The 14,049-nt window shown below is 36.6% G+C and overlaps 1 protein-coding gene across 1 annotated transcript in view; it reads left to right on the top strand.

Moving 5' to 3' along the window:
• Nucleotides 1-14,049, top strand: part of LOC121369193 (SRSF protein kinase 3-like) — a 78,890-nt gene that overhangs the window by 26,763 nt on the left and 38,078 nt on the right. Inside the window, exon 3 of the mRNA XM_041494111.1 lies at nucleotides 2,789-2,910. Within this exon, the coding sequence (XP_041350045.1) occupies nucleotides 2,789-2,910 (122 nt within the window). The remainder of the gene's footprint in view (nucleotides 1-2,788; nucleotides 2,911-14,049) is intronic.

Raw genomic sequence — 14,049 nt, 5'->3', positions numbered from 1 at the left:
GTCAGCCGACTGTGATAATAGTTGCGGTTTGCTTGTACTTAACATATAAATGTACAAGAGTGTACTTGTAAGTGAATGTTGTGTGTGTCTGTTCACCAAGCTGGAAAAGGTCAGTGGTTCATCATCTACATGTACAGGTCATTCTCGTTTTAGCAGAGCTGGTAGCTTTCAGTTCTTGAAAAGTAACGATGACTAATGCTAAGAGTGTCCATGGATGTCATAATAACCTGTACATTCATTTGATTGGTCGATAAATTGATAATTTTGTTGTTGTTAGTTATGTATGTATATACAGTGTCCATGTAACTATAGATTTCTTTAATAAATCAGTTCAGTAAACACATTTATTTTTACAAGAATGAATTGGTGATATTTATCTCTTGCTATCATATAACATTTTCACAATACCCCATTATGTTGAGGATGTCGATGATGTTTTTTTTTCATATATATATATATACATGTGACACAGCTTCAACTTGAATTAAATTATAGTATGTTGAGTCAGAGCTAGAGCATAGGCCTACTCTAGGTAACATATCGAGAACAGGGGCAGATCCAGGATTTTAAGGGGTGGGGGGTGCTATGATTCTGATTGAAGTGGGTTTTGGATCAGATTATCAGATTATCTGGTTTCTTCTTGTAACGTTTGTTCTTGACATAAACATCATTTTACTGTTATGAGTGGTCTAAAATAATGAAACTAAAGGGGTGACATCAGATTAAAAAAAACACTGTATTTTAGATACAGTACTTGATGATCCTTTAGTTATCTGAAATTTTGAAATTGATAGTTTTTAACATAACAATCTCTATCCCTATTCTCACACACAATACATGTATGGCCCATTTAATATACTGTGAAACATAATGTAAATATGGTATTTACCTTTTATAAAGATTCTCAGGCTTTGTGGCAGAGAGTATGGAGGGTAAAATTACATATCCTAAAATCTTGGAAATTAATGGATATATTTTTTATAATGTTTGTAAAAAAAAAAAGAAGATAGATGATAGTAAGAGAACTGCTGTTTAAAATTTGTCAAAGTGCATAAAATGTAACACTTGTCCAATTTCAGACCCATAACCACCCACTTGTAGAAAGGACACTTGTGTGTATGGTCTGTTTTGTTTTTATTACATACCCTCAAATTATTTTCTAGTAGAAAGTCTGATTCTGTGTATTCAGAATATGAAGTTCAGGATAAACATTATCATTTTAATGGCTATTTTTTAAATATTGATGTTGAGATTGATTATAGGCATGATACTACAAGTAAATAGGTCATTTTGTACCTACATGTGTATGCACGAGGATAGGACCGTATCAGTCTTAAGAGCCTGAGGACTTATTAAAGTCCGAACCAAAATGTTAACAACTTCGATAAATTGATCTCCTACTTTTATTTTTCATTAGATTTTACCCACTTTTTGTCCAGACAGAAATCTTGAAAAAACAATTACAATGACACAGATTCCACATACTAGACGATAACCGTGTTAGCTGTATCAACTTCACACTGATATCGCATAGGGCAAAAAGCATGTAATTTTGTGCAGGATGCCATTTTGACTTTTTATGGAATATTTTCCAAGAGGGGTGAAAGGATATGACTTAATCTAACAACGTCATAACATGTTATGATATAAAAGCAAACGTGATGACGTCATATTAATTTTTTTATAACTATTTGTTTGTTTAAAGATACTACTAGCGATCATTGATTTTATATTAATTATGTCACATACTTTGGAGGCTTTCACCCCTCTTGAAGAATATTCCATAAAAAAACAAAATGGCAGATGGCATGAAACTGCATGTATTTTGCCCTATGCTATCTCAGCGAAGTCGATACTGGCGACATCATTAGTCTCATTTGAGGAATCTGTGTCACTATAATGTTTTTTTCACAACTTGTGTCTGGAATTTTTTGGGGGGAAATGTTACAGTAATTAAAGGTAGGAGAACCCCCTGACCCCCCCCCCCCCCAACCTATGCCCCTGCTGTTATTTCTGCTAACTGTGCTGTGTACTCTTATTTAATAATGTGCTTTGTTTCTAACAATGTGATATATGTTAGCAATGTGCTGTGTTCAGTTATCTACTCTGTTTTTAGTAATGTACTGTGTTTAGTAATGTACTGTATATTTAGTAATATCCAGGCTTGCAAGCAGGCCCTTATTTTCCTAATTTTCCTTATTTTTAGACAGCAGCCCTAATATTCCTTATTAAAGCTTCAAAATCCTAAAAAGCCCTAATTTTTTGTGTGAAAATCCTAAATTTTCTAATTTTGAATTTTTTTTATAAATGCAACATAAAATAAGTGTTGGAATTAATTAAATCTAGCCTTAGTATACTTTCAGATAATGAATATGTTGAATTAATGTATTTCTCAGAAGACATCTTGGTGGTTATCAGCATCATTCAGCATGGATTTGCACCATATCAGATTACTTTAATCTGGTTGTATTGATATGCTGAATATCGCTGTTGATGACCATTGGCATGATCTTCTGAGTTGGTAATTAGCTTTTGTATTTATGTTCTCCCTGGAGGTGAGTACAGAATGTTTTTCTTTTATATTGATTATTGAATTTCAGTCCTTATTTTTGTCAAAAAAGTCCTTAAAATTCCTAAAAACAGCCCTTATTTTTAAAGAATTTTGCCCTAAAAAAAGCCCTTATTTTTCACAAACTCTTGCTTGAAAGCCTGAATATACTCTATGTTTAGTAATGTACTGTATGTTTAGTAATGTTCTCTGTGTTTAGTAATGTGCTCTGTGTTTCAGGGGAGACAATGCAGAGAAGCGTGACCCGCACTACCGCGATGATGATGACGATGATGATGAGGAGGAGGAGATTCTCGGCTCTGACGATGACGAGCAGGAAGATCCCCGCGACTATGTCAAAGGTACGAACCATCTCTCTGTGTACAGTGTTGTCGTGACCACACATTAACCCGTACACCAACAAGTTCACATTGGAAATAGCCCTTAACACCAACAAGTTCTCATTGGAGATAACCGTTACACCACCAAGTTCTCATTGGAGATAGCCGTTATATTACCAAGTTCTCATTGGAGATTACTGTTATACCACCAAGTTCTCATTAAAAATAACCGTTACACCACCAAGTTCTCATTGGAGATAGCCGTTATATTACCAAGTTCTCATTGGAGATTACTGTTATACCACCAAGTTCTCATTAAAAATAACCGTTACACCACCAAGTTCTCATTGGAGATAGCCGTTATATTACCAAGTTCTCATTGGAGATTACTGTTATACCACCAAGTTCTCATTAAAAATAACCGTTACACCACCAAGTTCTCATTGGAGATAGCCGTTATATTACCAAGTTCTCATTGGAGATTACTGTTATACCACCAAGTTCTCATTAAAAATAACCGTTACACCACCAAGTTCTCATTGGAGATAGCCGTTATATTACCAAGTTCTCATTGGAGATTACTGTTATACCACCAAGTTCTCATTAAAAATAACCGTTACACCACCAAGTTCTCATTGGAGATAGCCGTTATATTACCAAGTTCTCATTGGAGATTACTGTTATACCACCAAGTTCTCATTAAAAATAACCGTTACACCACCAAGTTCTCATTGGAGATAGCCGTTATATTACCAAGTTCTCATTGGAGATTACTGTTATACCACCAAGTTCTCATTAAAAATAACCGTTACACCACCAAGTTCTCATTGGAGATAGCCGTTATATTACCAAGTTCTCATTGGAGATTACTGTTATACCACCAAGTTCTCATTAAAAATAACCGTTACACCACCAAGTTCTCATTGGAGATAGCCGTTATATTACCAAGTTCTCATTGGAGATTACTGTTATACCACCAAGTTCTCATTAAAAATAACCGTTACACCACCAAGTTCTCATTGGAGATAGCCGTTATATTACCAAGTTCTCATTGGAGATTACTGTTATACCACCAAGTTCTCATTAAAAATAACCGTTACACCACCAAGTTCTCATTGGAGATAGCCGTTATATTACCAAGTTCTCATTGGAGATTACTGTTATACCACCAAGTTCTCATTAAAAATAACCGTTACACCACCAAGTTCTCATTGGAGATAGCCGTTATATTACCAAGTTCTCATTGGAGATTACTGTTATACCACCAAGTTCTCATTAAAAATAACCGTTACACCACCAAGTTCTCATTGGAGATAGCCGTTATATTACCAAGTTCTCATTGGAGATTACTGTTATACCACCAAGTTCTCATTAAAAATAACCGTTACACCACCAAGTTCTCATTAGAGATAATTACCCTTACACTTTCCAAGTTATAATTTTTGTATAGGCATAATGCTGAATTACAATTAACACTTTTCAGTTGTACTCTATCGATCTCACTTGCATGGTTGACTGGATTCATTAGATTTTACCCATGTATCTTGCTTCTTGTAATTGTCATTCTATCGCTAGATGTTGCAGGATTTTATTGGTTTACATTTTCTTGGTGTTTGCCATTTTAGTGTTAACAATATTAGTCAACCTTTTGAGAATGGAATTTGAACATAAAATGAAAATCGTAGTTGATACTGGGCAATTCCATGGTAACGGAATTATGAGTTGGAGAGATATTTCAGGCATTAAACTCAGCTAGTCCACATAAGAAAAATTATCATAATGATGTAACTATGTGATACACTAGTACTGCACTAGTGCCTGTCATTGGCAGAAGTGAGACTCCCTACTGCAAGGTGTAGTGCATGAGTACTTAATTAAAGTTTGGTAACGGAATTACATAAAAACGGACACCATTTTTACTGGCACCGCAAAACATCTACAAACTCTGTGAAGTATGATGAAATAATTATTTATCTTCATGATGGAATGATCTCCTAATGAGGAAACCCGCTGTCACCACTACATGGGCTACTCTTCCGATTAGCAGCAAGGGATCTTTTATTTGCGCTTCCCACAGGCAGGATAGCACAAACCATGGCCTTTGTTGAACCAGTTATGGATCACTGGTCGGTGCAAGTGGTTTACACCTACCCATTGAGCCTTGCGGAGCACTCACTCTGGGTTTGGAGTCGGTATCTGGATTAAAAATCCCATGCCTCGACTGGGATACGAACCCAGTACCTACCAGCCTGTAGACCGATGGCCTAACCACGATGCCACCGAGGCCGGTTAAAGTGAAAAGAAGTCTAATTTTAAATCTTGCAAGTGAAATAAACATTCACCTGCTAAAATTAACTAAAAATTGCGTCATTTTTAAAAAAAACAGATGTACGTACGATCATTTCATCTTCTATTTAGCTGAGGCCGAGCTCATAATTCTGTTACATTATAATTTTATAATGCTCTAAACTACATATCAGAGGTCCTAATTTTCCACACATTGTCCCAAACCCTACATTCTCCTTGTGCTGTCTTATTTCCAGCAGGCCATATTTCTTTTGGCCTGCTATTTAAATAAAAAATAATGGCAGGCCATATTTTACTTCATATTTCGAGCCCCGATATAATTCTAGTAGGTTTCCATTATAACTTGAATTTTGTCATGGATTTGCAGAAGTTTAGTCATCATAATGAAGCTTTTAAGTAGTACTGTTTGGTTAAAGTGTATCAGATTTCCTTAATTTCTATATTGTTAATGGATGACATTTATATTTGCTATGGGTGTTCCGCAAATGCATTTGGAGCCATGCACTACTAGTACTATTACCATATGGATTTTTAAAAAAGATGTTGTATATCTTCCTATTGTTACATCACTTGATGTATTGGTGTATATGGATAAGAGTGTAGCATTTTAGTACTATGTAGGTTTATATTAAAGTGTTTCTTGACACTATATACCAAAGACGGTAACGGAATTAGAAACCTATGGTAACGGAATTACATATGTTTACAGCTATATAATTTCACTAATAATGTATGAATTTGAAAATAAATGTGTCTGATTATGTCCATTAACATATACTCAGAGAATATGAGTTGATTCCTTGATTAATTATATATGAATAATACAATCTAACTTTTTGTTTGTTTTCGGTAACGGAATTACAAACTGATTCTGTTTTCTAATTTCCCCTAAATGTAAAAAAAAATTATGAAGTGGATTATGAAGTGTAGTACTTTGTTAGTGGTAAAACAAAAACACTAATAAAAATAATATTACCTTCAATTACATGGCTGCTGTACATAAATTCATAGTGTGTATTATGGAAATGTCATATTTTTAGTGTGACGGTATCCTCATAAAATAGCTAAAGTCAAACACATCCATTTATTTTACAATATTTTACTTATCAGATTTGGATTCTCCAGACAATTTTACATTAAAAACAATCTTAATATATAAGGAATAACATGATTTGATTTTTTCACTCCATGTCCACTTTAGCGTGGAATTGCCCTACTGTGCTACATACAGGTACCGTTAGATTCCAGGTCTGGGAAAAAAGGGAAAAAATCCCCCCCAAAACCCCCACCCTATCACCATGCAGGTTTTATTTACTTGTAAGGATAAAGAGTCTTCGCCATGAGTAAAATCGAAGATGAGCTGAAGATCACTCTCTGGAAATAGTGCTAGGCAAGCAATTGCATGAGGTTTCAATTAAAATTCAATAAAAGTTTTCTTGTATGGCAATCAATTTGCAGCTCTTTTTAGTTGTTTCTCCAAATATATTACATGTATTTTAAAAGCAATAATCAAAAATAGAAAGTCATTTTGTTTAACACAACTGATTATTACCACAATGATTATTTTATCATCGGCTGTTGGATGTCAGAATGTTTGTTATTAAGACATATAGCCTTAGAGAGAATACATTTTTGTATTGGTATCAAGAGATCTTTTATATGCACCATCCCAGACAGGATAGCACATACAACGGCCTTTGATATGCTAGTCGTGTATTGGCTGAGACGAGAAATAGCCCAATGGGCCCACCAACGGAGATCGACCCTTAACCTACCGACCTCGGTGACGTAGTAGGCCATCGGTCTACAGGCTGGTAGGTACTGGGTTCGGATCGCAGTCGAGGCATGGGATTTTTAATCCAGATACTGACTCCAAACCCTGAGTGTGTGTTCCGCAAGGCTCAGTGGGTAGGTGTAAACCACTTGCACCAACCAGTGATCCATAACTGGTTTAACAAAGGCCATGGTCTGTGCTATCCTGCCTGTGGGAAGCGCAAATAAAAGATCCCTTGCTGCTAATCGGAAGAGTAGCCCATGTAGTGGCAACAGCGGGTTTCCTCTCAAAATCTGTGTGGTCCTTAACCATATGTCTGACGCCATATAATCGTAAATAAAATGTGTTGAGTGCGTCGTTAAATAAAACCTTTCTTTCTTTCGACCCTTAACCAACCACATATCAGGCGAATGCTTTACCACTGGGCTATGTCCCTCCCCTTCAAAAATAGAAAGACTGGCTAAAACAATAATAGAAAGACTGGCTAAAACAATAATAGAAAGACTGAATGGCTAAAACAATAATAGAAAGACTGGCTAAAACAGTAATAGAAAGACTGGCTAAAACAGTAATAGAAAGACCCCTTGCTGCTAATCGGAAGAGTAGCCCATGTAGTGGCAACAGCGGGTTTCCTCTCAAAATCTGTGTGGTCCTTAACCATATGTCTGACGCCATATAATCGTAAATAAAATGTGTTGAGTGCGTCGTTAAATAAAACCTTTCTTTCTTTCGACCCTTAACCAACCACATATCAGGCGAATGCTTTACCACTGGGCTATGTCCCTCCCCTTCAAAAATAGAAAGACTGGCTAAAACAATAATAGAAAGACTGAATGGCTAAAACAATAATAGAAAGACTGGCTAAAACAGTAATAGAAAGACTGGCTAAAACAGTAATAGAAAGACTGAATGGCTAAAACAGTAATAGAAAGACTGAATGGCTAAAACAATAATAGACTGAATGGCTAAAACAATAATAGAAAGACTGGCTAAAACAGTAATAGAAAGACTGAATGGCTAAAACAATAATAGAAAGAATGGCTAAAACAATAATAGAAAGACTGAATGGCTAAAACAATAATAGAAAGACTGAATGGCTAAAACAATAATAGAAAGACTGAATGGCTATGTACAGCAAAGCAAACTATTTTTAATAATAGCCTTACTGATCTTTAACCCCACTGCTTTTAACAATAACACGTTACATAACAATCAGCTGCAGTCTGAACCCTATAATCCTGTAATGAGTGCTGCTATTGTTTATCACTGCACCGAGCTAAGACGTGTATTGTCCCATGGTCTTTGATCTTTTGTTGGCCTGCTTGTCTCCTGCCTTTTCACTTGGTGGGCCCAGTCTCAGTGTAACTGGAATATTTGATTACCCAAATATGGAATCAAGGGCCACAATGAAGTTTTTAATTGCTAAAATCTGTTATGTTTTTCAAACTTTGGCCAGTAATAGAAATTCGGTGACCGGTCAAAACCCCCTCCGGTCAAAACCCCCTCAGTCAAAACCCCCTCCAGTCAAAACCCCCTTATTTAGGAAATAATTATAAGAAATGACAAAATAATTAATACCCAAAATATTTATTCACACTTGCATATTATAACATTTGATTGCATAGACTTTTGTATACCGTATATCTTCGCCTGTAAGTCGATCTCGGCTATAAGTCGAGTCCCTAATTTCAAGCCCTGAAAACGTATTTTTTTATTGACCCGTTTATAAGTCGACCCATGAAAAACTACTTATAAATATTGAAATATTTCTTATTTTCAGCACATGAGAACAATAATATTTGAACAAAAGAAAATTATTTTACAAACTTCGGTTTTCACGTTTTGTACATCGCAATATGATCAGACTATTCCAATCAAACTATCATTATTACATAGCATCAAAACGAAATATTCCCTTAGTAGAGAGTGAAAGCTGTTTGACTGTTACTGTATAGTACTGTACAGATGGTTTTGTGCACAGACAACAACTTTATTTATAAACACTGACAACAGATCACTACGATAAAACTGAAAGTATCACGTTTTGCCGCCATATTAATACATGTAAGGAGGATAACTCTGGAAAGTACACTGGTTTTTGTACCAAATGATGTGTGTCCCTATTGCTCTAGATAAGTGAACTGCAGAGATCAGTCTATTTTAAGGGAAAGCTCAGTAATATTCATGAAGTTAATCACCGCCAAAACATTGTTTGAACAACCATTAATGCCAGTGACCAGATTTCAAAATAAACTCAGGCAACAGGTAGTTAGTATTGTTTACATTTTTACTATTAGTGATGACTATTAATTTAACTAAGTGGACTGTTGTCTTGGCATGTGAGTGAGATCGTACGCCTTTTCGCATAACCAAAACCGTTCTAATGCCAAAAACAATAGGTTATAAAAAATAAATGTGTCAAATTAACATATTTGAGTATAAATACATGGCATACTTCAACAATAAAACTTGTAAAATAATCCCCAAAACAGTAATATTTTTTGGTGAAAATTTTTTACCCTCTTATAAGTCGACCCCCCAAGTTATAAAATAATTTTTGGGTGAAAATAATTCGACTTATAGGCGAAGATATACGGTAAGTCATAATCCATTAGATCGCATTTAGATCTATTTCCATCTGATGCAGTGTCCGATGCCTTTGAGAGTATCCTCCATTGACTTAGCACCATCTCGGCGGGCTGTGCACAAATTCAAGAGCTTAGACTGCAATTTGACTGTTTTACGGCGAACACGTTTTGCTGGGGGCTCACCCCTGTTGTCTCGCAGTAACAGTGTGGATGCCATTGCCTGGTCTTTTCGCAGACTGTCTATGGCACGCCAGATGGTTGGGTGAGCATGTCCGATAAGCTTGGCAAAGGCATTATTCCAGCCTTCACACACGTTGTTGGTTCGAGATCCATTAGTTAGTGTGATGTCATGGACATTCCAGAGTTCTGGAGAAAATGTTGGAGGCGATCGACGCATCCTGATGGGTGGAACAATGCCGTTTGGTTGTGTTGGTAGCTGGATACGGCGAAACTGACCAGAGACGTATGTGTTATCGAAGTAGTCGATTAGTGGTTCAAGTCCTTCTGGTGTGTTTTCCCTCAAGTATTGGATACCGGACACAACATCACCTGTTGGCAAAAATGCCAAACCATCCAACATGCCACAGAAAAGTTTTACGTCACTGTTCTCCCGATACAAATGTACAAGTCCCAGACTCTGAATCTTCCTCCACGTGATCTGTGTCAGGTGATAAAAGCAGCCATGACTTCTAGTGTGTGGGCCGAACGTTGAACTGACAGCGTTGATGATGGCTAACTCGTAGTCGGTGATCACAGTTGATGGATCTAATTGAAAACCAAGCACCTGACACTTATTCTCGATGGATTGTAACAGTTCTTCATATGTGGATTGGCTCTTGTTTGAGAGAAATGCATAGACACAGCTGATCGATGAATCTCCGAGCGGCGCACGAATGACAAACAGTTGATGGAACAGGAGTGGAGCAGAGTTAAATGTTCCATCCATGTACCAGACATCCGAACGAGCCAGATGCGTTAGTCCCTCTTCAGTCGCAAACACTAACATACGGCTGGGCGAATCCACACCATTGTCATAGATCAAAAACATTTGTGGATCATCACCTCCAGTCGTAATCCACTGATCCTCAATGATTAAGTCTTGAAGTGATTGTGGATTTTTAGGAAGATGCTTGGCACGCTCCCGACGTAGTGTACGTTTCACAACTTCTGGGTTGCCTAGAGCAGCACGAATATCAGTTGTAGCAGTTGCTGTAGTATCTACGACTATCTGGGTTGGCGTACCCCGCGATGTACCACTTACGTTCTTCATGGTGTTTTTCAGCCTACTAGCTGCAACAGAGTTGGGATTGGGATCATGAGCGTGTTGGACAGTGTGTATCACTGTCTGGATCTCAATATCTGTGGTCACTGCTCCCTTGCAAGAAAAGGAAGCCCTGTTGGAGCATTCCCATCGCACTGTAGACTTAGACTTGTTCTTTTTGGTATACATATATCCTTCATGCAGAAGCTTTTGACCACCCTTGTGATTTTGTATCACTTCCATGGTTGTTCACAGAATGAATGATTAATAGACCAGACCCTAACCATTTTCTTGTAGCATCCCATGTGACATTTGCTGCATGTACTCTACTTTCATGTTCAAAAATAACTGCTCAATCATTAATCCCATCAATAGCTAAGATCCCTTCAATAGCTAAGATCACATAAGTAACAGAGATTGCTAATTACTATCAAATTCTTTCATTATATTATTTAAAGGATTTCTCAAGGCTTCCCAATTACATTAATCCCTGCAGCAGCTAGCCAAGATCAAGCTGTTGTTGTTGTTGTTGTTGTTGCTAATTACTATCATGTTCTTTCCTTATATTGCAAATTACTATCAAGTTCTTTCATTATACTATTATATTATATAAGTAGTTTTCCTAGGCTTCCCAATTACATCTATCTCTAAGATCAAACATTTTGTAAAAACTACAATTCTAAGTCTATGAGTAGCTTCACTGAAAGCCTGAAGTCTATGTAGTGTAACATACACTAAATAACAACATAAATAAATATATTTCAGATAATTATTCAAAAGAGATTAAAACAATTATTCATCTATGTTAATATTATACCAACTTTACCACTATAAGGACTTGAACCACTAATCAACTACTTCGATAACACATACGTCTCTGGTCAGTTTCGCCGTATCCAGCTACCAACACAACCAAACGGCATTGTTCCACCCATCAGGATGCGTTGATCGCCTCCAACATTTTCTCCAGAACTCTGGAATGTCCATGACATCACACTAACTAATGGATCTCGAACCAACAACGTGTGTGAAGGCTGGAATAATGCCTTTGCCAAGCTTATCGGACATGCTCACCCAACCATCTGGCGTGCCATAGACAGTCTGCGAAAAGACCAGGCAATGGCATCCACACTGTTACTGCGAGACAACAGGGGTGAGCCCCCAGCAAAACGTGTTCGCCGTAAAACAGTCAAATTGCAGTCTAAGCTCTTGAATTTGTGCACAGCCCGCCGAGATGGTGCTAAGTCAATGGAGGATACTCTCAAAGGCATCGGACACTGCATCAGATGGAAATAGATCTAAATGCGATCTAATGGATTATGACTTATACAAAAGTCTATGCAATCAAATGTTATAATATGCAAGTGTGAATAAATATTTTGGGTATTAATTATTTTGTCATTTCTTATAATTATTTCCTAAATAAGGGGGTTTTGACTGGAGGGGGTTTTGACCGGAGGGGGTTTTGACCGGTCACCGCTATATACATGTAAATTCGGGACCAAACAATATGGCCAATGTAGACAGGAATCCGGGATAATCAGGGTCCGGTTTTGACAGTTTCCACTGTATATGTATAAAACTGGTCAATAACACTTTTATTGAAAAAAACTCTGAATTAATGCACTAAAAGTATACTTTTGCCAGCCTCGATCAACATGTTTTTCTATCACCTGTCAACACGTGTTTGTCAATGTTGTAATGATCAACCTTGCATATCAACTTACCTAAATTTACATAGAAGCTTCAATACATACCTTATTGTAATTTATGAATCCATAAATGAAATGAATGTCTTATTTAATCTGTTAACGTAAACATCCAAGCATACTTTGAATTTCCCTCCGAGTGACACAATGCAAAATGGCTGCACACAGAGTCTGTTTAAAAATTATCATTGATTGTCCTATATGTCTAACGAACACTATTTGTGCTCATTTACACAGTTAATAACAGACAATTTTTGTTGAATAATGATCAGATATTGTTACATTGGCTTTTTTTTTATATTGTCATTTTGTGTTGTCCAAACTAAGGAGCATGGAACACCATTTATATTTATCTCATTTGCACAATCTAAATGTTTCTGAAACAGACTATAACAGGAAGTGTTTGTTATTTAAATCTTATAAAAAGTCGGATCCATTGTTTGTTGCTGTTTTATGTAAATCTTAGCGACAGAAGTGGTTGTTTTAATGTTTGCTGCGCAGACTTATGTTTTGTTGTGCAGGCCAGTAAATGCAGGGGGGGGGTCCCACTAAAAATGCGCTCATTACTTGAGTTTAAAAAACATTAAAATTAAAATAACTTTAGTTGTAACTCGTTTATTGTTCCATTGCACTGTGGTGGTGAAACAAATATTTTTAAAGAAATATTTTAACTTTAAAATATAACACGAATGCTTATGTGCCACCAGTGTACATGTACATGTAGGTACCAAAGTATTGAATTTGCATTCCACTATTTGCTCGGGGTTTGACGTAGCCCAGTGGTAAAGCACTTGCTTGATGCACGGTCACTTTCCAGCCAGTGCTCCACAACTGGTGTAACAAAGGCTATTGTATGTACTATCCTGTCTCTGGAATGGCGCATATAAAAGATCCCATGCTGCTAATTGAAAAGAGTAGCCCATGAAGTGGCGACAGTGGGTTTCCTCTCTTTATATCTGTGTGGTTCTTAACCATATGTCTGACGCCATATAACCGTAAATAAAATGTGTTGAGTGCGTCGTTAAATAACACATTTCCTTCCTTCCAGTATTTGCTCCTACACAGAGTGAGTTTTAATGCATCATTGTGGAGGTGTAAGGCCACACTACATGGTTTTCTCTCATTAACCACCAATACTGACCATTATATGGCTCGAAATAGTAGCCTGCAGAAAGCAGTCTGTTCTGTTTTGCCCTAACATGTGCAATAAAAATGAACCTGCTAAAACCAACCAATCAATCGCAGGTCTTTTTTTATATATACATGTATAAAGTATCATATGCTATTTATATCATGATTCCTTTATATTTTAATCCCATAATGCTCTGATGATATAATTTTTCACACACAATCCAAAACCCTCCCCTCACCCCAAACTGTTTTACATATATATCACAATTCATACAGATTCAGCAGGCCATATTTTTTCTAAGCAGGACTTTTTTTTTTTACCTGCTACTTAAAAAAATAAATAACTGCATGCCATATTTTACTTTTTATTTCGAGCCCTGTATTAACATT

This window comes from Gigantopelta aegis, chromosome 3 (assembly GCF_016097555.1).
Source record: "Gigantopelta aegis isolate Gae_Host chromosome 3, Gae_host_genome, whole genome shotgun sequence".
Classification (NCBI taxonomy): domain Eukaryota; kingdom Metazoa; phylum Mollusca; class Gastropoda; order Neomphalida; family Peltospiridae; genus Gigantopelta; species Gigantopelta aegis.
The sequence above is the reverse complement of the archived record's forward strand: the minus strand, read 5'-3'. Positions and strand labels throughout refer to the sequence as shown.